This window comes from Taudactylus pleione, unplaced genomic scaffold, assembly GCF_031769625.1.
Source record: "Taudactylus pleione unplaced genomic scaffold, aTauple2 ptg000087l, whole genome shotgun sequence".
NCBI lineage: Eukaryota > Metazoa > Chordata > Amphibia > Anura > Myobatrachidae > Taudactylus > Taudactylus pleione.
Genome location: NW_028284489.1, coordinates 8,339,788 through 8,365,409, shown reverse-complemented (window position 1 = coordinate 8,365,409; position 25,622 = coordinate 8,339,788). Strand labels below are relative to the sequence as shown.

Here is a 25,622-nt window from a genome sequence, read left to right as displayed (position 1 = left end):
TAGGTGACAGGGAGAGGGTGACAGCGTTAGGTGACAGGGAGAGAGTGACAGCACTAGGTGACAGGAAGAGGGTGACAGCATTAGGTGACAGGGTGACAGCCATTGCATGACAAATAGAAAGTAATTGAATTAACTTACCTGGGGCCAGAACTGCAGAGCGTGGATGGCTCTTCCCCTTCCTAACCCTGGAGTACTCACTAAACGCCGGAGACGGAGATCGTGACGTCAGATCCCCGGCATCCAAGCAGTAGCACAGAGAGAAGAGGAAGCTGGGGTTGGAGGGGAGGAGCTAAGGAGAGGGGAGAGCGAGTCAATATGCCAAGTCGCCCTCTTGCCCCTCTGTTCCGACACCTACAGCCATTCACAGCGTCTCTACGCTGCACATGACTTTCACAACTGTTTTAGAGCTCCCTGTTTAAACTTCCTGTTTAAACTGCTCTCTGCCACCTGTCCATTGCCAGTACAAGTCTCCTAGGACTCCTGGTCTACTGTGACAGAAGCAGTTTCCAGTTTCTAAGCTCCATCATCTGTACCAGTTCTCTCCGATGTTTTACCTGAGTGCTCCATTCTAGTGGATTCAGCCTGTCATCAGCGCTCACCATTCCACAGCAGAAAGTTACCATCTACTCACCTGTATGATCATCTGTGCATGTGCAAAACGGATCCTGTGTGATCGCTCACAGTCCCCCCTTAACCACAGCATGATTAACATGTTGCTGCACTTGGGGAGTGGAAACTGGGACTGTTGTACAAAATGTGGGTTTCTCATCCCCATTTTGTAGGTGAGTTGAGCCCAGGGTCTGCATCGTCAGACGCAGAGTTCAAGGACCTGGTTTACCAGTTCCGACTGCCACTCTGAGTAAGCTTCTACCACAATGTCGACAGGCAACATGTTAACATTCTCAGAATGTCAAAATGTGAAATGCCAACATTGTCAGAATGTCAACATTAGGGTTAGACTGCGGGATGGGAGTATTAGGGTTAGGCACTTGGGGGAAGGTTAGGCTGCTGGGGGTGTTAGAGTTGTGCACTAGAGGAAGGGTTAGAATAAGAATAAGTACCGGACCGCTGGTGCCCGGAAGCCTCGTTGGAGTCGCTGCAGCTGTCACATATCTGCGCTATACACTAAGCAATATTTTGTTAAATCTGACGATTTTCTGGCCCATCGATCATTCACTACAGTGAATTTGCATAAGTACACCCACAAGGATGTTGAGGTAAACATAAAAAATTGGAGGAAATATGGTCATTATCGTGCCCACACTCTACACACAGAAAATTGTGACATTGTGGCCAACATAGATCAGGAATTCTGATCAATCAGATATTCGGAGCAGAGCGTTTGTCCCGTTTAAAATGTGTTTCTAAAATTCCATCATGCTTACACACTACACAAAAATCTGACCGATCAGCCGATAATTGACTGAACTACTTGAAAATTGTATACTGTGTACCCAGCTTTACCTCTGTTTCAGACACAGGGCCTGATTCACTATGGAACACAACTGTGAATGCAATAGCGATTATGCACGCAGGTCAACTGCGATAGTATGCTAATCCATTGTGATCGCAATGCCCTCGCAGCACCACACAAACACGCCCACTTTACTTACCACACATCCGTAATGTTTAGCAAGACTGCAAAACCATCTGTAGAATGGAGTACCATCGCAGCCTCACGCACACTTGCACAAGATCTGACCTTAATCAGGAATAGCTAACAACCACACACGCTATGAGACCTCAGGCTGCGTAGGCCATCGCAGTGGATAATTTATGCACGCCCCTGCAACGGCGTTCGAACGCACTGGAATGCCTGCGTTTCGGGGACCACCCCCCATCACCACCCACAAACGGCACTTCTTGTCATTCATTCTGCAATGGGTCTGCACAGTCACTGCGATTGCAGTAGCTAGTTCGCGCACGCACACTGTGATGCATACTCATGCGCAGTACGAACAATCAGCCGACTGCGTGCGTATTAGCAACTGGTTCCTTGCTGAATCAGGGCCACTGTTACTACAGCAATTATCTAGATTTTCAATTATGATATTTCATCTACTATTGATATAAAAAAAACCTACTATCATAGTTTTATTTGTTATTCTTTTTTTTTTTACTATTTTTTATATCATTTAATTGAAAAGTTCATATATAGAAATTAGAAACTGGTTTGTTGCTTGTGGATCAGCTGTTTACTAGTGAGGGATACAAGTGAATGTAACATCCAGATGACTGACCAATAGATTAGTGTGTTAGATTGAAAGATGTTTATAAGTCCTGAGGAATGGATTGCCTATGTAGAAATCTCCAGCTGGTAATAAAACAGGTCAGGCAGTATTAATTGTTTTGCTGGAGCCCAGAGAGACTACACTAATATTTTCCTCTTTTTGTTGTTGTTGTTTACAAAGAATGAGAGGTGTATGGAGCCCCTTCCTCTAAGGTTAATAATATGAATGGAGCAGTGAGAAAATTCAACATGCTGTTTAACCTACAGCCTCTGCTTATTGGTGTATACTACTGTACAGTATCTCTGATTTTTCTCCTATTTATATGCTGGAATGCACTTTATAGTTTCTTACTAAATACAACATCTGCTCCATATGAGAGCTCATTCAGTATAAATGATTTATGTATTGTAACATCTGCATTTGTGGGAACTTTTGTTCATATTAGTACAGTACATATCAATTTTGGTTCATTTAAATTAGATATTTTATTAAAGCATTTACTCAGATTATTTAATAGGCTTTAAATTGTTATTTCAGGGATATTTATTATTATTTTCTCTGTTAAATCAGCTCTTAGGAATATAGGATTATTAGATTGAAACTTCTGTGGTGGCATTGACCCAAATCGGAAGTACTGTATAAAGAAAAAGGCGTCACAGAAGTGCAGCAATGACCAGCAGGGGGAGCACTGCCACCACCACACTAATATAAATAAAACAGAACAGAGTAAAAAAAACATAAGTACATGGAGCTCTGGGCCAGATTCAGAGCCGCTCGTAAGTTGCCGCTCGTTCACTCTGAGCGATGTTCGCACAACTGCGCATGCGTATGGGTCGTAATGCGCATGCGCAAACCAGTCATTGCAAAACAGCGAGGGACTGCTAAGTTGATTGACAGAATGTACCGTTTGTGGGTGGTAACAGGGGAAGGTGCTTGAAAACGGGGGAGTGGAGATCCGAACGCAGGCGTGCCTAACGTTAAAAAGGGCGTTTAATGGGAGTGCATAATTGGTAAAGGAGCGTTATTGACCACGTCACTTGGTTGTCTTTTAGCCTGAACTGCTCGTAGTGATTGCGGTAGGAAAAACCTACCACAAGCACTGCGAGCAGTTCAGATGTCTTTCGATGTACCCGATTAATCTAATAAATACCGGAGATGACGTGTGATGTGAACGGCAAAGGGGCGTCTTTACAAAATAGCGAGCACATTTTTCGTTCGCTCGCTCAGACAGAGGCATCAACAAACCGCAATGAGCGAGCGCACAATTTAAATAGCCAGCCCCTTTTTGTGAACGACCGTCCGCAAATAGCGTCCGGGTCTCAATCAGGCCCACTGTTATGACCTGCTCATTGGTCTGTGCAAGAGACACTTCTCCCTCAATAGACAGAAATGTGTGAATAAATATAAATGATGGTTAGTACATACAACATTTTTTAGTTTAAATTTGATATTTGTTTAATAAATGTTATCTACAATAAAATCAGTTACTATTGTGTAATAAATAGTTTTATAGAATAAAACATGTAACATATTAGGTATAAAAGCATCATGTCATTCCTACCTACAGGCGGTAGCAGCCTCCTAGTACAAAGCTACAGTTAGTTCCCTTAAATGTTTTAGCTACTATGAATGGTTTTGTTTTGTATGTATATTATGGTTTTAAATGCTGATTTTTGGACAAAGACAAAGCCAGTGACTAGATATCATAAAACCTTTTACAAGCTAATGAGAGTCATGATTTTTGTTATGATAAGTAATTTATTGCACCTGCCTTATTAATAGAGATGAGCGGGTTTGGTTTCCAGAGATCCGAACCCACCCGAATTTATCAGAACCGAGTAGGATCCAAGCAGGCTCAGAGTTTTCCGCCTGACTTGGATCTTGAAACCGAGGCAAAACGAAAGTCTGAAATCTGGCGATTCGCGAGCATTCGTCTCTATGATCAATGTAGTATATAAGGGACCACGCGACAGACGCCATTTCACTCCGTCTGTGGAGACTGAACAGGGAGGGTGGGTAGTGTAGGGCTGGGAGAGGTGCTGGTGCTGGCTGCTGTGTCCTGGGCTGGTGACTGCTGATCCATTCTGGGCTGGTGCCTGCGACAGCTGTCACTGTGCTGTCTGCTGTGTCCATCTAGGCTGATGCTGATCCATCTGGGCTGCCTGTGCTGTCTGCTGTGTCCTGGGCTGGTGTTTTTCATGTCTGTTGTGTCCATCTAGGCTGGTGCAGAACTGTAGATACATCGGGGCTGGTGCTGTGTCCATCTGGGCCCAAGTTCTGGACTCAAAAAAAAAAATAATTATATATATATATATATATATATATATATATATATAGTAAAAAAAAAATCAATCAAAGTGTCTTATATATTTTTCTGTGTGTGTGTTCGTGCGTGCATGTTAGGCTTAACCACAGTACCGCACAAGATCCAACCAGCAACGCAAGTTGCAAGCTAGTGCTGCCCGACTCCAGTCGTGCTAAAAAAAAAAAAATCAAAGTGTCTTTTATAGTTTTCTGTGAGTGTGTATTAGGCTTAACCGCAGTACCACACAAGATCCAGCCAGCAACGCAAGTTGCAAGCTAGTGCTGCATGATTCCAGTCGTGCTAAAAAAAAAAAATCAAAGTGTCTTTTATTTTTTTCTGTGTGTGTGTACGTGCGTGTTAGGCTTAACCGCAGTACCGCACAAGATCCAGCCAGCAACGCAAGTTGCAAGCTAGTGCTGCCCGACTCCAGTCGTGATCAAACTGTGCTCTGGGCCCAAGTTCTGGAGCATAAAAAAATTTAAATCTATTGTCTTTTTTTTTGTCTAATATTTTTGTGTGTGTGCACGACTGCACGTGTGTGAATTTTGTAACCGCACCTTGGCTACACTATTGGTGCTTGTGACACTGCTTCAAGACTGCAGAAAATATGGAGGGCTGTCACATAACATGAAAGCAAGGCCAAGAACCACGTGTTGTAGCTGCCGCCAGCAGTGCTAGGCCGTCAACTACCTCGTACTCTATGAAGGCCCATGCCCCAGGGCTTAAGTCACGCCATCAATATGGTAAAGCTACCTGTACTGAAGTAAAAAAAAAAATTTGAAAGGAAATTTGCCTTTAGATAAACAAAAAATTGTCAATATGCCCTTCACTACACGAAGTGGCAAGGAAAGGAATAAGGCATTGGTCTTTCTTTAGGAAGACTGCTGATTCTGATAGCCCTTTGGAAAAAACAACTGTGTGCCCTGAGAAATCGAAATCACAAATTCCAGAGGAGAGTGCAAGTGTATCCACGGTTGCCATGTGTGAGCCAGACCTAAATACTAGTGTACTGGAGGATCCTCCAAGTTCCAACATTTGTGTGCCCTCTGTAAATGTGGGGAAGGGCAGTCAACATCTTACAGACATAGTCATCGAGGATGCTTCTTTGGAATTGCACATGGAGGAGGATATTTTGGTAGTTGAAGGTGCTAATGATGATGAGAATGTTGATGATGAAGATGTTGGTGTTGAGGATGTTGATGCCGAGGATGTCCTTTGTGTAAGTAAGGCAACAGCTGTTGCCCATGGATTGAAAAAGACAAATCCCATTGTTGTCATGCCGGGGCAAAAGACAAAAAAATCCACTTTTCACGTGTGGAATTATTTCAGCCCCAATCCAGACAACAGTTGTCAAGCCATATGTACCTGTTGCCAAGCAAGAGTGAGTAGATGGAGGGACCTAAACCACCTAGGAACCTCCTCCTTGTTACGTCACTTGGAACGCATTCATCAAATATCAAAGTGTATTTTGCCAAGTTCCAAAACGCAAAACGAAACAAGTCCAGTGTCACCTTCCTGCTCCCTTTCTGTGGGATCCAAGCGCCTTCGATCTACAACACCAACACCTTTATCAACAACATCCTCAATCGTCATCGGGAGTAGTCCTGCTGCATCCAATGTTGTTACTGGAAGCATGATTGACTCCTCTACTATCCGTGATTCCTCAGAAGGATCCTTGATGACTATGCCTATTGCTGCTGCTGTTGCTGTCAGTGGATCTTCATCCCAGAAGGGGACCAGGAGGCAGATTACTTGTAGTGTAGCCTCCAAAAACAATTAACTGTCAAACAATCGTTTGCAAGGGCAAACAAGTATGACAGCAATCACACAGTTGCACAGCAGATTACTGACGCCATAACAGCTATGCTGGTATTACTGTGGATGTGCGTCCAGTATCCGCCATTACTGCAGTGGGTTTTCAACAGTCAATTCAGGTCCTGTGTCCTCGCTACCAGATCCCTTCTAGATTCCACTTCGCTAGAAGAGCAATTCCAAATCTGTACAAGATCATTAAAAAAAAACCTTATTAATGTCCTTAGAAATGCCGTTGTACCCACTGTTCACTTGACCACTGATATGTGGACAAGTGGGACAGGGCAAACTAAGGATTACATGACTATGACAGCCCACTGGGTAGGTTTATTGCCTACAACAGCAACATCTATCAAAAGACAGCTGATACAAAGGCAGGCTACTCTTTGTATTACTGGTTTCACTAAGAGGCATACCGCTGAGAACCTCTTAGAAAAACTCAGGGAAATCATTGCTAAATACATAAATCACAGCGCTATTCTGACATTTTCACAAAGTTTAATTTAATAACATGTAAACATGTACCAATAAAATCAATGTAACCACAATTAAAAAAGCATCATCCAATCCACCATATAGAAATGTTCCATGGGTGCTTATAGGTTGAATAAAGTTCCAAGAGTTTTTTTCCTCAATTGTTTAGAATAAGTCCAGACAAGAATAATTACCAAGTCCAATGTCCAACTTGAATGAGGGGTCCCAATTAGCAGTGCTGGCAGGCCTCCGCAAAAGATCCGGTCCCCTGGACACAGGTATGGCGATGAGCTGGTATAATTCCAATGGTGGGTCAATAAACCATATAAATAGCACTCCCTTGGCATAAAAGGCGGTGGAGAGGAAACACAACCAGGTACTGACGCGTTTCGCTGGTTGTGTTTCCTCTCCACCGCCTTTTATGCCAAGGGAGTGCTATTTATATGGTGGATTGGATGATGCTTTTTTAATTGTGGTTACATTGATTTTATTGGTACATGTTTACATGTTATTAAATTACACTTTGTGAAAATGTCAGAATAGCGCTGTGATTTATGTATTTTTGTGTGTTTATTATAGAGGTCTGACTAACCTCTCTATACAGCTGCTTTCATTATAGAAGTCTCACCTCACACTAGCGCTCCTTCAGTATCATTACTGTGTGGTTTTTGTAAATCATTGCTAAATGGCTTACCCCACTTAGACTCTCCTTGGGATTTGTGATTTCGGACAATGCCACCAATATTGTGAGAGCATTACATCTGGGCGAATTCCAACACGTCCCATGTTTTGCTCACGCAATTAATTTGGTGGTGCAATGTTTTTCAAAAACTGACACGGTCGTGCAGGAGATGCTCTCGGTGGCCCGCAAAATATTCAGACATTTTAGACATTCGGCGACCGCTTGTCGAAGATTGCATGACCAGCAGGTACTGTTAAATTTGCCCTTCCATCACCTGAAGCAAGAGGTAGTAGCTTGGTAGAATTCTACCCTCTATACGCTTGGCGGATGGTGGAACAGCAAAAGGCCATCCAGGCCTATACAACGGACTATGACATAGGCCGTGGAGGGGAAATGCACTTTACTCAAGCGCAGTGGAGAATAATTTCCGTGTTGTACAAGGTTCTCAAACTCTTTGAACTTGCCACATGTGAAGTTAGTTCAGACACTGCCAGCTTGAGTCAGGTCGTTCCCCTCATCAGACTTTTGCAAAAACAGCTTGAGAAACTGAAGGAGGATGTGAAATGGAGCGATTGCGCAAAGTATGTCCGTCCTATGGATCAAGCCCTTGATTCACTCCACCAGGATCCAAGAGTCGTTAATCTATTGAAATCTGAAAAATATATTTTGGTGACCATTCTGGATCGTAGATTTAAGTCCTGCCTTGTGAGTTTTTTTCCAACAGACAAAAATCTAAAACTGTGCAAAGAGCTGTTGGTAAAAAAATTGTCAGCTGCAGCCGCACATGAAATGCAATCATCTCCTCCTTCAGTTTCTGCAGCTGCCAGGAAAATACTCAATTTTCTTTACAGAATGCCTGCTGGTCATGCAGATCATTCACCAAAAAATTACATCTGGTCGGGCCTGAGAGAACTGCCTACTAGTGACATATCTTCTACCGTGACTATGTGTGATACGGTCTCCATTCACAGAATGGTGGAGGACTATTTCAGAGAAAACATCCTAATAGGCATGTCAGACAGTCCCTTTCAGTACTGGCAGGAAAAAGGCAATCTGGAGTCCCATACACAAACTGGCTTTGCATTACTTAAGTTGCCCACCCTCCAGTGTGTACTCCGAAAGAGTTTTCAGTGCAGCTGGCAACATTGTCAGTGATTGGCGTAGGAGGTTACTTCCTCAAAATGTGGAAAATATGATGTTCATTAAAATGAATTACAAATTCCACGAGGAAGACCTCTCCCAACAATTACATAAAAAAATGACAGAGGCGCCTATGGTGGAATCCAGCGGGGACGAATTAATATTGTGTGAAGAAGAGGATGTACACACTGATGGGGATGACGAGGACGAGGATGACGACAATTTGTAATGTAAAGCCAGTTTTTGTATGGGATCATTTTCATTTCCATGTCCAATGCACATTGGCAGCTTGTTTTATGGGGGTGCAAACAAACCAATAATTTCAGCCACAATTGGCAGTCCTTGTCGCTGAAATGATTGGTTTGTTAAACTGTCCGGTTGCGTATACAACATAAGGGTAGGTGGGAGGGCCCAAGGACTATTCCATCTTGCACCTTTTTCCATTCCATTATGTGCTGATTGGGGCATTGCTGCCTGACATTTTAAATTAATGTTATGGTTGGTTTAGGAACCAATGATTTCATTAATTTATTATCAATTTAACAGCAAGGGGCTATATCAATGAATTGCTTTTTATTAATTATTCAGCCAGGGGCTGCACCCAATTAATTGTTTTTTTAATTAATTTATTATCAGTTTTACAGCCAGGGGCTGCACAAATGAATTTATTTTTAGTAATTATTCAGCCAGGGGCTGCACCCAATTAATTGTTTTTTACTTTTTTAATTAAATTATTATTACTTATTCAGCCCAGGGCTGCACCAATGAATTGTTTTTTAATTAATTTATTATCAAATTTACAGCCAGGGGCTGTACCAACTATCAACTATCAATTCTTAAATCCTCAAGGGTATCCCAACCATCATCTTTGCACAGTCATCAACTCTATTAATAATTATATCAATCAGTTTTGAGCCAGCAAGCTGGATGCAAACTTTTGGCCTTATAACTAGATGAAAAAAACAATATTGTGAGTTGTGAGGTGTCAAAATTGACTGGAAACGAGTGGAAATAAATGTTATTGAGGTTATTAATACTGTAGGAACAAAAAAGGCCAATTTTATGTGATTTTAGCTGTTTTTTTATTTTTCTTAAGAAAAAAATCATGATCCAAAACCAAAACACGAAAACAAAACACGGAGGTGAGGATTTGGCAAAACCAATCCAGATCCAAAACCAGGGGAGATCCAGATCCAAAACCAAAACACGGGGGTCGGGGCACATCTCTACTTATTAACAATAATTACTAGTACAGTTAATTGTCTAAAGTAAATATTTCACTTCACTATGAAAGAACTAGAACTCTTCAATTCCCCATAGCAATACTAGTATAGATAAAATATAAATATATATGTGTGTAGGCTTAGATCTTTTTTTATGCTTTTTTCTTAAAAATGGAACTGAAAGCCCAGGGAAAAAATCCATAAAAATAGATTCAATCCTAATAAGTTTTGTTAGATAGATTCTTTAGGGCTCCCAACTGTATGCAATTTATGTTCCTTTGTACACAGATGTTGCAAATAGCCATATATATTACATGACACACTAAATTACTACATTTCTAACTTTATATCTATAACACTTTCTGTGTTTCATTAGGAAATACTTGTTTGATTCATAAGGGACAGAATTATTAGTAAATTGTTTGGAATTATCTGTAGTCCCCTAAATTTTGGGATAGTCTGGAGCCACTAATTCCACTAATAGCTTCTTACTCCAGTAATTGCATACTGGTCTCATCATCAGTACTTTCTCCCTTTTCTATATTTGCTCTGGGAGGTGATGGTTGGAGGACGCATTCTCCGCTAAAAAGGAGGATTGTGGCGGTACATGCTTGTTAATATGGGGAAGGCTATTACTTGCTGTACCCCCTCATAGATAGGGTGAATACAGGTGTTTAGTCGGAGATAGGGCTTTTCTCTAGTTAATATATAGAGGTGTGGTATATTATGTTGAGATTCAGAATGTCAATGTTCATTAGGTAGACATGGCTGTAATGCAGGGCTGGCTCCAGGCACACTCCGTGCGTGCGGCCGCACAGGGACGCTGGGATCCGGCTGCAGAAGATCCCCGCCCCCCACCCACCTGCTTCTGTTATTGTTTTATGCTCTGGAGGAGGGCACAGTGAGGGAAGGGGCACAGCACTGTGAGCCAAGACACCTAGCACCAGCCCTGCTGTAATGCTTACATTAAACATGTTCATAATGTTAACACTAACCAGGTAAACATTGAGAATGTCAACAATGATGTAATGTCAACATCGATGAAATACTGACAATCTGTTTTAAGTGTAATTGTATCAGTAACCCTAACGGTAACCCTGATGCTAACCATAAGCTGAACGCTAACCCTAATGACGACATTCTGTCAATGGCGAAATTTTTCAGGTGTTGACATTAATGGTGTTGACATTTTAACCAGGTCCATATTATTAATCTTGACCTTTTGCTGTTGACATTGTTAATGTCGACATTATGATCTGTGACAGTAACTGCATAACATAGACCTGGATGTCGGAAAGCTAATATGGGGTAAAATCATACTTACCCTCTATCCCGGAACCTCCAGAATATTCCCGAATTAGGAGAGTCTTCTGGGTCCCAGAGAAGTGGGTAATTATCCGGCAACCCGAGCCCAGCACATACTGGGGAAAGCGGGCAGACAATGGGGTATAATGCAATTAGCTGTGAATCACGTTGTCATTGCCCTGCCCCCAGCTATACAAAGCCAGAAGTCAGCAAGTAGAGAAAAAATGTGTTAATTAATTTTCTGTGGCTGGAGGTGTACATCTATGCCATATTATCTGCATTTGCCATTTCATGTCTTTTATTAGATAGGTGTGTCCTAGCATGGAAAATTAAAATATATGCATTTGTTTTTGCAAATTTGCAAACATAGGGCCTTATTCAGCAGTGCATGATAGTTTTATCGGGAATCTGCGCAGGCGCATGACCCATTCTGCGCATGTGCAGAATAGGTCTGCGATCCTGCATGCAAACTAGCAGCAGACTGTCAGTGATTAACAGTCTGCTGCCATTTGTGGGCGGGCAGAGGGTGGTGTTGGTCTCCGTTTCCTGAAATGGAGGCGTGTCGCCACCGTTGGGGTGGAGGGAAGAGGCACAGGGGCATAGAGAGCCCTCCCGGGCCCAGGTAAAGAGGGGTCGTGACCTAATCGTGGGAGGCGTGGTCACACCCCCTTGAGCAAAAAAATTAAATAAATAACACTTTTGCTGCACGCTGGGGAGGGGGGCGCTGTGAGCCCCTCAGCCCGGTGCAAAGCCAGGGGGGGAACAATCAGTGTGATTGCTCCCCCCACAGGCATAGGAGACTGCTGCGGCAACTGCAGCCCAGCACACGCTAGTCACCTCTAGAAAGCTAGGATCTCTGTCAGATGACAGAGATTTCCTGGCCTCTTCCTCGCATCTGCGGCGGCCAGCTGCGTGACCCCATGGGTCACCTTAGCCGGCCGATGTTCCTCAGAATATCAGTAATGCAGCAGGAGGTGTGATGCCCCCTGCTGCATTATCATATCAGCACAGATGGAATTGCAAAGCTGCTTGCAAACTGCTTTGCAATTCTGTCTGAAGCTGAATCAGGCCCATAATATGTACATTATGAACTAACAGGGTTAGTGTAATTGGCCAGTAAAGTCACAGGAGTATACTGTACATGTTTTTTTCATAGCAGACAACTGTCCAGATAGATCAATCCATCTCATTTGCACTCTACTCATCCCACTTTCTGCAGCCAGAATTGTTGGTCATAGCGCTTTGCCACTAATCACAAATTTACTACCCAAATTAGGGGAAATTATTATTCTGCAGATTAGTATTTATAGAATAGCATTGCAATGTATTTAGATTTTTTGGCAGCGTCACATAGTTACAGAAAATTATGTACTGAGTACCTCGTTTAAAACAATCCAATTTGGATCGATTTGTGCATCTCCCTCTGGGTCTAAAACAACAGTCTGGAAATCTCTGAAGTCTGTCAGGGTGATTTCAGCATTTTCAGGGCAAACATCAGATACATCTTTTACCGAATCCTTGTCAAAATCACCTTCACATGCATCCCCGATACTATTGCCTGAAAAACACATACAGTATATACATAAAAGTTTAGAGATTATAGAGTAATTATAAAACCAACATCCTCACTGTATAGTCTGATGGAATGAATGGGCATCAGGCACAAAAATATAATTTTTTTATTTGTGCAAGTGTGTCTATTTGTGCTCCAACACTCCTATAAAAAGTAGGACATATCCAGATTTGTAGGTTTGTAGATACTCCGGAAAATGTGCATAAGCAATGTCACTACAAAGTCAAAGCTAATTCACTTTAGAATTACACCCTTAATTAATTTCTACTTTTCTAGACCTCTCCTAGGTTTGGGCTCCTTTTTGTCTTTAATTAGTTATGAGAGTGAAGGGACATACAGTAAGTGCTCTCTTTACTACAAGTAGCACATATAGATACATAGAGATACATCTACTTATGAATCTGATAAATAACAGACCTGGAGAGGGACTATTCAGCGGCGGAAAGGCGGAAGTACAGTAAAAATGAATTACAAGATATTGGGCCTGATTCTGAGTCGGACACTATAAGTCCTTCCCTGTTGTACATTCGTGTGTCTGATTGTGCAAGGACTGAGACACCCACTTTGATCAACTTCAGACACTCAAATAACAGTTGGTGCTACTTTAAACTAGAGATGTGCGCCAAACCCCGTGTTTTGGTTTTGGTTTTGGATCTGCAGCTCCTTCAAGTTTTTGGATCTGGATTTGGTTTTGCAAACCACCCTCAAGTTATTTGGTTTTGGATCACGATTTTTTAAATAAAAAATAGATAAAAAGTTTTAAAAACAGCTAAAATCATGTAATTTATGCAATCCAAAACCCGAATCGCAAAAAGATCAGAACCTTGACACAGATTGACTCGGATCTCCTCAGGAGATTAGAACCGCGACTTGGATTTACCCGGATTCACGAGTCGGGTGGATTCCGATTTCTGGAGAACCGAACCGCACATCTCTACTTTAAACGCACCATCGGTCGCACCATTGAAACATAGGGCAGGTGCAGCTTCTCCATCTGAATATGGCCTCCCATGTTAACAATTCTGCTTCTCTGCACACAACCACCATCCGCAACTCACCCATAACACACCCGTAAGATGGACCATCTCTGTGCGTTAGCTAAGTCACCTCCCTGTCAACACCCAGGAATTCCCAACACATTATCAAAACATTTCTGCGACTGTGCGTCTCCCATGCACCTCAATCGTAACTTGCGTACGGAATCTGGATGCATGCACAGTGTGACTTATACACATGCACAGGAGAAAATAATTGCTCCACTGTGTCCAACTTCACCGATGTGTCCGACTCAGAATCTGGCTCTTTATGCCATATTTACCATTTGAATCAGCCTGATCTGGATTAGGCACAAGTCTGCAGTTATCTGGCCCAGGTGGTGCAGTATCAGGAATTTTATCATTATCATCATCATCGTCACACTCATCTCCTAGGCCATCTTTGTCAGTGTCCAGCTGTGAACTATTAATATCTGATGGACAGTTGTCATGTGTGTCCTGGTGGCCATCACCATCTCTAATATTAAACAAATATACAACATGATGAATAAAAAAATTACCATTTTTTCTTAAAACCAGTTATAGTATGTGTCACAATATTGTGTTAGTAGTTATACATTTCTATCACAGTCTTAAAATAGCACAAATAATTATAAGCAGTGCCATACACGTAACATTTAGGCCTTCCGCAAACCGCAAGTTGGCGTTTTTAAGCTCCAAACACGCCCACCACACCCTGGAGCCAGCTATAAAAAGCCAGCAAACACACAGGTACACAGCAGCCTTGAGTAAGAGACTACAAGTCTCGAAAAGCGTTGAATATCTACACCTGTGTCATCTCCTGGACCAGAAGTACAACAAACAAAGATCCCCGGATGATTTGGGTACAAACTAGTGGAGCCATTGCAGGGCCACCCAGAATCCCTGCAAACCAACTCCCGCTGGCTCCCCACCCCTCCTCCGGTACGACTTTCCTAAAGTACTTCATGTATCCAGTTTTATCTTTTAACTGGAATAATTGAATATATATACCCATCCTGTGGGTCATTTTTATACCATCACCAACCCCAAGAATACTCTGGACATTTCCCTCGTCCATCCCACTCACCTATCCAGCTTCAATCCACATGCTTGTAAATCTGACTGAATCTACTCATTCTGTCGGAGTGTTTGCCCACCATTCCCAACCCCAAGAATTTTTAGACCAAACCTATAATCTTTGAGTACCCCCCATTCATGATTTTGTATGCTAAATGTTTCATGTTTTCATACATCTTCACATGTTTTTTATTATCACATGTTTTTTACTATGATGAATAAATGTCATATTTGTTTCACTTAATAACTGGAACCTCATATGTTCTCATATGGTTAAATACTGAATAGCGCCTACAGTAGGTAAGACCCATTTTATTGCCATTTACTTCAGTTTTCCTACTAGAAAAACTCATTACCCACCAGGCCTGCTTACATTCAGGGAGCGCCCAGGGTCACATATACCCACACCACTACAGATATTTCTGCATCCAACTCAGAGTCAGGTCCTTATTGTGCCAATCCCTCTGAGATCCAGTAACTGCGGGATAGGAGAGAAGTGGCCAGCGATAGCACCATGCGGTATTGTTCTAAACAATCATCAGCACTGTTACTAGTAAAACTTTAGCCAAGTGCAGTTACGTATTTCTGGAATACTTGCCACATTTCTAGATTTGCAGGTGTAGCCCGAGCCGTAGTGGGTCCTAGTCTCAGATCTCCCACAAAAAAAGCACCTTTATTAAATTGACCCACTTTTTGTTTCCTATACCTGTGGCTAGAGACCTGGCCCATGTGGTCAAGATGACTGTGGCACTAAGAGGGTTAATCTCTTGAGCTGCTGCACCATTTTCATAATGAACTAATGGCACTATTGTCACTAATTAACAAAACCTTGATTAGATTGAAAGCAACCCAGGGGTATTCCTGTATTGTGGAGTTTTCCAAGAAATTGTTAAAGAATGTGATAAATCAGATTGGGCTCTATTTACTACAATCCGCATATTGAATGCGGATTGTAGTGTGATATTACCGAGTGAATTCGCATTTACTATAAATCCCTTGCAGGGACAGAGCTTGCGATAAAGCGGAAAAAATACCGCGACTAAGAGCCCGCGCATGCACCGACCGACCACCGCTACTACCCACTGATGCTAAGCCCCGCCCACCGGCGCTAAGCCCCACCCCCCACAATTGCGACCCCCCGCGACACCCCCCTCCCCCCCCCCGCGACCCCCCCTCCATTCATTACACTTACCTGCATCCTCCTGGCCTCCGGTGATCTTCTCCGGGCTTCCCGATCAGGTGATCTCCCATACTGCACTGGGGCCCGATCACCTGATGACCGGGCCCCAGTGTACTATGGGAGACCAGCTGACCGGAGAGGAGCCATCACCGGAGGCCCGATCACCGGTCCCTGGATTCAGGTAAGTAAAAAAAAAATGTTTTATTTATTTTTTATTTTTTTTACAGCAATCAGCTTGCGGTCTGCTTAGACCACACAGATGATTACTGGTACCGGCTCCCGCCTCTGCTCTCCCCGTTAGAGCAGAGTGGGAGCCCGGTAACCGGGGGAGACCCTGGATAACGCCACCTCCAGGTGGCGTTATTATCACAGGGCTTCCCCCGGTATTTTTTTACAATTTATTTTTAGTAACTATGGTCGGATCACATTTCCCATTACAATTATGGGAAATGCGATCTGCTTTACTAAAAATAAGTGATACTGGGGGTTGGAGTAGAATTTTACTAATTCTACTCCAATTGCCCTGTAATAACTACAGGTGAAACTAAAATAATGTGAAAAGGGTGTGAAAACACCCTTTTTCACTTTATTTTAGTAAAAATAATGTTAATAAATAGAGCCCTGTGTTTAAGTCAAAATGGTTTGTTTGCTTCTTGATGACTACATAATTTGTGTGATGCGTGGTAGATAATTATATCAAAAGAGGAATGCAATTGACCAGTTCTTGTGAAATGTATGTTGTATTTATATTTTGGGATACAGTGTGCTGTATTGTGAGTGTGTATCTTCTGACTATCTGAGAGGATTGTACTTCTGAAGAATATCTTTATACTGTGATTGTCCCAAGCACCTTCAGCAAGAGACATTTTTTAGGGATATATGAGCAATAAAAAATCTTGCTTAAGACGCCTGCATCTGCTTGTATACTATGACTACCAGTGTAGCGCCAAATGCTATTCTGTTCATAGGCTGTTCTGGATTGAGCACAGTGTCTCCAAGCTCAAGCACTCTGCCAGCTACCCAGTGCAGACTGGTCCATAATGAGGTACCAGTGGGAATTAGCCGACGCAAACAAGAGATGTTGCAGCAAAGTGTTCACACATACCCAGAAGTTAGCAGTTCCAGGTGCTGGTGTTGGAGCCAATGGTGGCAGCAAGTTACCAGGCCACTACACAATGGGAGGAGTCCGTAACCCACTGTTACTGTATGTCAGAGGGAATCCCTAAGATTGGTGAAATAAGGTTACTCAAGGACAAATAACCACCTCTACTCCACGTACAAACAGTAATCTGTGATTGCTTGGTGGAGAGAGGTCATCCGGTCAAAATACCCTTGATTGTTTCATTATTGTGTCTCCATGAATGACAAATGAAGCTTTCATGCATGTTAAAATATAATGTTCTGGGGTTTTCTCAACTGCAAACACTGGAGTTTGTTCCTCTTGCTGATATAAACACTTTGGACTTCATTGGACGCAATTGTTTCTAAGCACAAATGTAAAATGAGACCAGTGAAAATAAGGTGCATTTTGTTATGCAAATACAAGATGTGTTACAACGAATAAGTAGTGCCTCTCTCCACATGCAAGTAACATGAGAAGATGTGCTAGATCTACCACAGGAGATATGGCTTCACCATGAACAAATATAGATTCTCAAAAACACTGTATACATGTCATCCACTGTAAATGGCCGCAGAGGGAATGGGTATGTAATACCAGCGGCTGAATATCCAGGAGAAAATCCAGACGCCGGAAGAGCGAGGGCTGAAGATCCCAACGGGTGGTAAGTATACTATGCCTACCCCTCTCCCCCTTCGGGATATCGGCGTCTGCATTTTGCCGGGCGGCGGGATTCCGGCGGTGGTATTTCAGCTGCCGCAATCCCGTCCACCGGCAATTTAACTACATCCTAGATAATAAGCACTTAAGTCACTTGGAGCCTATTAAATGCAAATTGACCAATACATTTTAACTTTCGTCGCAGAACGAAACGATATATCATACTAATCATATATGACACCCATCATTCCCAATGGTCATTCTTTGCATAGTCCCAACAGCTGTCCTGCACGAAAGATGGGACGATGCAATGAATGACGCGGTGCTGTTGCATGCAACATGTAACGATACATTGCACCATTGTACACTGGATTGTGCAATGTGTATGGCACAGGTGATGTATCATTACACCGGTAGGGTCACACCGTCCTATGGTGTCTACCCAGCTTTATATGCATGCCAGGCAGTTGCTACTATCAGCGGTGACATGTAAATGTTTGCATTCGCATTGCGATCGCAGCCTGACATAAAGACACCTACCTCCCCTTATTCACATCCGTATACTTGGCCAACACAGAGAAACAATCGGTAATATCGGACAGTTAATGAAGCTCAGACCTTACTCAGGAATTGATTACTTTGGTGCACGCTATGACGCCTCAGGCAGCATATGGTATTGCAGTGAAAATTTATGCACACCACTGCAACGGCGTTGAAACGCACTGGCACGCCTTTGTTCGCCCGACCACCCCCTCCCGTCACTACGCACAAACGGCACTTCCTGTCAATTACTCTGCCATGGGTCTGCGTAGCCTCTGCAATAGCAGTTCCAATTGCAGCATCTGGCTTGCGAACGTGCACTGCAATGCATGCATAGTGCAAATTAATCGACCGATTGTGTGCGTATAAGCAGCTACGTTCCTTGCTGAATCAAGCCCTCAGCCAGCAGCCAACATAATTGTCAGCTTGCAACTTTTAACAGGGTTTAAGTACCCACAAGCCACGTCCCTCCAAATAGGTGCATTTGCTTCTTTAGTTGGACATATTTGGCACATTTTGAATTGACACGTCCTTACTTTGTACTGCACTAAGGACCGTGCTGAAAAAGGTGAAAAATATTATGTGCGGCGCCACACGCTACAAAGGGGACAATATCCCCCTCCGCAGCTGACCATACTATGAGTGGTGCACGCTTAAAGGGGGAAATGTTTCAACCTCAGCAACTGACTACTTAATTAGTACCCACCCCTCCTCTCTAGGCACTCCATTTACAAGCTCAGTTCTGGCCCCTTGGTGTAGGGAGTTGTAAGTGCAGCAGGGTTTCTATGAAAAAAATACATTATTGCAAAAAGATGCACATACATGATTAAAAAAAGGTTAGTTGAGGACAAAAAATTTTACACTTACGCACATCTTTGAATGAGGTCCTTTGAATTTTGACCATTTATAACCATTTGAACCATTTACAAAAGTATCCAGGAGCCTTAAGAATAACTGTGACACAGTTTGACTTTATGGGGTCTATTTACTAAGCAGTGTTATCAGACAGAGTGAAAAGTGATAAGAAAGTGATAAGGTGCCAGCCAATCAGCTCCCAACTGTCATTTTTCAAACACAGCCTGTGAGATGACAGTTGGGAGCTGATTGGCTGGCACCTTATCACTTTCTTATCACTTTTCACTCTGTCTCCTAACACTGCTTAGTAAATAGACCCCTATGTCATTCCAAAATGGCTGTCTCTTGGTATGACTATGGTGTGTATACCATTGGATTAGACAAGGAGAAAAAATCAGCAATGGAACTACTGGGAAACCCAGCGCTAAATCTGATCCTCCTAAATCTGTCAGGTCCTGCTCCCACTCCTGGGAATCTCCATCCTCTGATTCCTATGTCAGATCAGCACTCTCTGACTGTCACCTCTCAGGGCTTTGCTTAGGTAGTTCCCTCCACTTCCTCTCTCTCTCATGGCAGTCTTGAGGCTCCTTCCTCCTCCCCCACAGCTGCAGCATGTGTGTGTGGGGGAAGAAGGGGTTATGGTGCATACACACGGTCAGATTGTGTGTCAGATATGAACGATAACGATGTAAAAAAATTGTTCAATCGTTCATGTCTGAAAGAAAATCTGACATGTGAGCCTGCAATGATGAACGATGCGCGTTGACCGTGTGTATGCACCATTAGTCTGGTGTGTTACTCCCCTGTTCTTTCAAGAAAGCAGTTTATATTAAAACAGAAATATAAATGACGAAGTGATGCCTTGTTTTGGGGGTATCACATTTCACTTCAGCACTTAGATTCAACTACAATAATCCTCTGGCACCCTGTGTCTTCTTCCCCTTTTTGCAGAGCCTGCGCAATTATACAACATTGAAAAGTTTAGTTTGGGTAAAAGTATTCAGTATATAGGCAGCTAGGTGTACTACATAGGTACAATAGGTAAATGTCATTGATGATGAACAACACACAGTGTAAATATGTGTTATTAACCCTGCATCAGGCGCACCTCTGGGACTCCCAGGTTCGGGCGCAGTGCGTCTGACAGGCGCCTGTTATAAAATCATCATTAGCACCTAATTAACTCAATTCTAACGTTCTTAAAGTGATCAGTCACCTTCAGTAGGATGTACAAAGAGAGAATATATGGAAATCTGATTCACAAAACCACATTTATTAAGCTTAAAGCAAGTAAAACAAAAAATGGTACTTCCCTATCTTTGCGGTACCGCTACGTAACTTACTTAGCCACTACGTAAGGTACTGTACTACTTACACTACTGACTCTCGCTAATGTATTTCGGTGCTGACGCCGCGCCCTACTGTATTTCGGCGCCAACAACGCGTGCGATATATCTGTTTTGTCCCCCACTGTTATGTCCCCATTTTGTGCCGAACACTCGCCATATATGACCAGCCGACCACACTCGCCACACACATATGACGTATCTTCACTAGTCAGTGAAGATACGTAAGTAGAGTAGCCAGCAGGGGGCCGCAAAGATACGGAAGTACCACAAAAATACTAAATTTTAAGAGGCGCAGTGTGCCTAAGAGGCCACCCTGGACAAACCTACATATTTCTGCAAAATACCCACAACCTTTGTAATTTTCATTCCTAAAATGAGCAAAATACACAAAATTGTGAGAAAATAAAAAGAAATACATACCTTCAAAAGTCGGACAAGTTCGGGCGCAGTGAGCCTGAGAGGCTAGGAAGGTCACTACTGCACTCCACGCAGGCGTCGGGAAAACTAATTAGGGGGGGTTCAAACAACACCTAGAGATACGAAGGTACTAGTAGGGGCAGGCCCCTGCGCCCCCTTGCGGCGGAGAGGTGAGCGAGAACAGTTTTGTGGCGCCTGTCAGGCCAGCTGCGCCTGACGCAGGGTTAAATAGATTTGCCATTAGGCATAGTTGCAACCTTCTTATGTACTTACTGATCTTTATTGGTATCACATTGATCTCCTACTAAGTCATGGTCTGCATCTGACTGAGAGAGAAATAGAATTCAGAGGGAAAAATACATTTACTCTATAGGAAGAAGACATTTTCATTTAACTGACTCTCACCTGTTCCATCATTAACTTAGAAGCATTTCTTAGAGGAAATATATTGTTATATGATGTGTATAATTAAATGACACTCTGCAGATATTGCAATGGTTTATGTATATAACTGAAAGTACAAATAGAAACGTAGCACAGTACTATATGGTGGCACAGTGGTTAGCATTGTTATCTCACACTGCTGGGGTATTTGGGGTGTAAGGTCATATCTGTGTGAAGTTTGTATGTTCTTCACATGCTTGCGTGTTTTTTTTTCTGGGTTCTCAGTTTACATCACATAAATCAACGATTATCTTAATTGCCTTCTGACAGAAAATTAACCCTAATGTGAGTGTCAAGGAATACACAGTAGATAGTAAACTCCAGGACAGGAATGGATTAAATATCATCTGCAAAGTGCTTTGTAATATGTTATAATTATATAAAAACTGATGCAGATGATAATAATAATGGCCCGTATTTTGCTAAATTTGTCCCTTAAATAGTCTGATGATGGAGCTATTATGTCTTAAAACAAGATTTTTGACATTGCCATTAGCTAATACAATAAATTATTATAATACTGGAAAACAAATACATGAATACAGTAACAGCAAATTACTTGTGTGTCCAATGAGATATAATATACTTTATTTAGTTCTGTTGTGTGGTCATTGTACCCTACCTGGTCTGGGTTCCGAATAGTGGGACAGCTGTCACATACATCTCCTACACCATCCCCGTCTGTGTCCTTCTGGTCAGTGTTGGGGATCTTTTTGCAATTGTCCACTGTATTTTTAATTTCTAAGATACAATACATACATACATACAAGTGCATAAATAAGTGTTTAAACTTTATGAATTTTCCTTATTGTGTTTTAATTGTCCAGGCAATTTTCAGACTGTCATCTACTTTGTTTTAAATGGGATGCGGTCGTAATACTGACAGTTGGGATGCTGGCGCTTAGAATGCTGGCGCCGGAATCCCGACACATGTCAGAATCCCGGCATCGGCATCCCTATGGTAAATACTGGGTTAGGGGGAGGGTTAGGTTTAGGATTAGGGGTTAGGTACTAGGGGGAGGGCTAGGGTTAGGCACTAAGGGGGGAGGATTAGGTTTAGCGTGCGGGAGGGAGGTTAGTTTAAGCATCGAGGAGCGAAGGGTTAGGGGTAGGGAGAGGGGGAGGGTTAGGATACTGAGCGACAGGTGTCGGTGTCATAAACCTGTCGGGATGCCGGCATCAGGATTTTGACCGCAAGGAGCCCGAGCACCGGCATCCCATACCCAAATCGTTTTAGATTACTGTAAGAGCATACTGTCTCCATCCATGTCATCGTCACAGACGTCTCCTTTCCCATCTTGGTCAGTGTCCCTCTGATCATTATTTTTGATGTTACGGCAATTATCACAAGCATCCCCAAAGTTATCCTGATCTCCGTTTTTCTGATCTACATTAGGAACATAGACACAATTATCCTGTAACAAAAAGAGACATCATTTCATTAGCACTAATGTACGAACATTACAGTTTGAGGTCTAAAGTTGAGATAGAAATGTTGTCATTACACTTATCATTAGTATTATACACATACGGTACATGTCAAGAGGTTGTCCAGTTGTTATTTATTAGTACTTATTAGTGCACCTATATGGCAAAATAAAATTGAAAATAATAAATTTATAGTATAATAAGAAGCATAATATAATTTCCTAATCACTCCTATAGTGTTGTTGAATAGTAAAAAAATTCCCAACCTGAATATTGGGTATGCCATCTCCATCAGCGTCATCATCACAGGCATCACCAATTCCATCTCTGTCAGCATCCTCCTGGCCAGAGTTAGGCACTGTTACACAGTTGTCCTGAAAATAGTGGTAATGGGAGTACATTAACAAATACAGTATAAGTAGAGCTCAGCCAGCTCTGAGGGTGACTCATGTTATAGGTGCTGAAGATCACCATTATTCAATTTAATATTTAAATGTCTCAGTATGAGAAGGGGGTATATTTACTAAAGTGAGAGTTTTCAGAAGTGGAGATGTTGCACATATGCAAGATGGAGATGTGGCTGTGTGCAAGATGGAGATGTTGCACATAGCAACCAATCAGATTCGACCTACCATTTATCTAGCACCTTCTAGAAGATACTAGCTAGAATCTGATTGGTTGCTATGGGCAACATCTCCACGTCTAATAACTTTCACTTTAGTAAATAACCCTTAGAATACAATGCGTGAATTGTCTCATATGGGAAGAAATTTGGGGGGTGATTTATCAAATTTTCTGAAGAGCACAAGCGATGATGTAACCAATCAGATTCTAGCTATCATTTTATAGAATGTACTGAATAAAAGTATAGCTAGCATCTGATTGGTTGCTATGGGGAACACCTCTACTCATCCTCTTTAGAAGGTTTGCTAAATCTCCCCCATAAAGACTACATCACAAGTCACACGTTAAACTCTTTATAGTTGTTTTTATAAACAAGCATGCTGTCATTTAACTCAAGACCAACAAGTCTATGTATTGAGTGGAACTTGTTTTTTTTTTTGTCTGTCACTGATATATTTTTCTATCTTTATATGTATGTCTATGTACCGAATAGATTGTCCTATTGTAATTCCATGTATTTCTAACTTACCTTTTTACACTTCAAGTCAGAACAGCGCAGCTTTTCATCTGGGAATCCATCAATGTCTGTATCCTTTGCACACATGAGTCCATTCCCTGCCCATCCCACTTTACACTGTGGAAAAATGGACATGTGTGCATTATTTTCCAGACAAAGCCCCTCAACAAACATGGCATATTAAACCTTGTACTCATCCTCTCTGAGATGTATGAAAATAAATTCCTTCTTCCACTTCACCAATTGTCACTTCGTATAGAATGAACAACTGTTCTGCTTTAAATAAAGCAGGAAGGAAAGAGCAATTCTATAAGACTTTTGGGGTCTATTCATGAAGCAGAAAAGAGCGCTGTTTAGCTGAAATCAGGGCTCTTCTCTGTTTCGTGCAATACATGCCTGTATCGCATCACCATACTTTTGTGTGGTGAGTGCGATTCATTAAGGAACAGAAAGCTCAGCTCCTTCTGCGGTACAGATTCGCCATCTGAGGATGGCGTTATCTATACTGCAAGCCAAATAGAGAAGGGAAGCCGCATACTTCCCTGCTCGCTGCCCGGCACCCGACGCTGGTTCCACCCACTGTTCCCATCGTCCATTGCAGCAGTTCTTACATTACCTGCTGCTCTAGGATGCCGGGCTCCCGATATGTCTGTCTTCTCACTGCGTACACGGATTGCGGAGGGGCCGGCCACCGCATGTAGACGCCGGACAGGTAAGTATACATGAATGGCTACTAAACATCACTATATATTGCATCGATGTGATGCAATATATAGTGTTGTCTTTTAGTAACCACTTCATGATGTACATGAATAGACTCCATAATTCTCTTATAGCAAAACCACATTGCCAAACTCTATTTTCTCCTATCTAAACCCAGGGCAGTTTTGTGACAATATGGCTCCCAGTGTGAACAGTCAAAATGCACCCCCTTCCCCTCAAACAAGCATAAGATAGTAAGTTTGTGTGAACCTCCCTGAAAGGGGGTGCAGTCTCACAGTAAGGGGTGTGGTCTCACAAGGTGCAGGGCCTCAAATGAAAAGATTACCTTATAAATGATGTTAACATAACCATAGGATTAGGGACAGCAAAACCAACTGCTGTTTTCCTCTTTCCTGTTCCCAGGCACAGCCTCACTCCCCCCACAGGAAAAAAAACACATTGCTCCTCCACAGAAAAAATAAACTACACTTACTTGCTGTCGATAGCTCTGCTGAGTTGTCCCTCAACGGCTGGCCGCTGGGGCTGAGCAGTCAGCACACTCAGGCCCAGTGAAGAGCGCAGCGAGCAGGCGGGCGGACTGGAGGCGTGACATCACATAGGTCATGCACGTTGCATCTCCATAGGTCACAGCTGGGCGCTGCTGAGCCTCCAAGAAGAGTCCAGCGTTGCTTGGCCCAAGGTCTACAGTAGTACAGGCCGCAGCACACTAGGGTGGGGTTGTGAGCTGTACAATCGCAGGGTTTGAGCCCCTAGAAACGGCCCTGATTACATCTCCATCTTTGTGGGAATTCTATAACTCTTTCACCAGGACTGTGTGTTCTGTCTGTCCTCACCCACAAAACAATGCCGAGTATTGGTGAAAGAATCATTAGGGCATCCGTGGTGGCCGTGCGCGGAGGGAGGGGCGGGGGGTTAGGAGGGGGGCCG

At 42.7% G+C, this 25,622-nt stretch overlaps 1 protein-coding gene across 1 annotated transcript in view; it reads right to left on the bottom strand.

The window, feature by feature from the left end:
- Positions 1-25,622, bottom strand: part of COMP (cartilage oligomeric matrix protein) — a 152,250-nt gene that overhangs the window by 58,900 nt on the left and 67,728 nt on the right. Inside the window, exons 8-14 of the mRNA XM_088469009.1 lie at positions 23,985-24,089; positions 23,098-23,205; positions 22,659-22,818; positions 22,026-22,144; positions 21,233-21,285; positions 14,064-14,257; positions 12,552-12,730 (exon numbers count right to left, since the gene is read on the bottom strand). Coding sequence (XP_088325135.1) covers positions 12,552-12,730; positions 14,064-14,257; positions 21,233-21,285; positions 22,026-22,144; positions 22,659-22,818; positions 23,098-23,205; positions 23,985-24,089 — 918 coding nt within the window. The remainder of the gene's footprint in view (positions 1-12,551; positions 12,731-14,063; positions 14,258-21,232; positions 21,286-22,025; positions 22,145-22,658; positions 22,819-23,097; positions 23,206-23,984; positions 24,090-25,622) is intronic.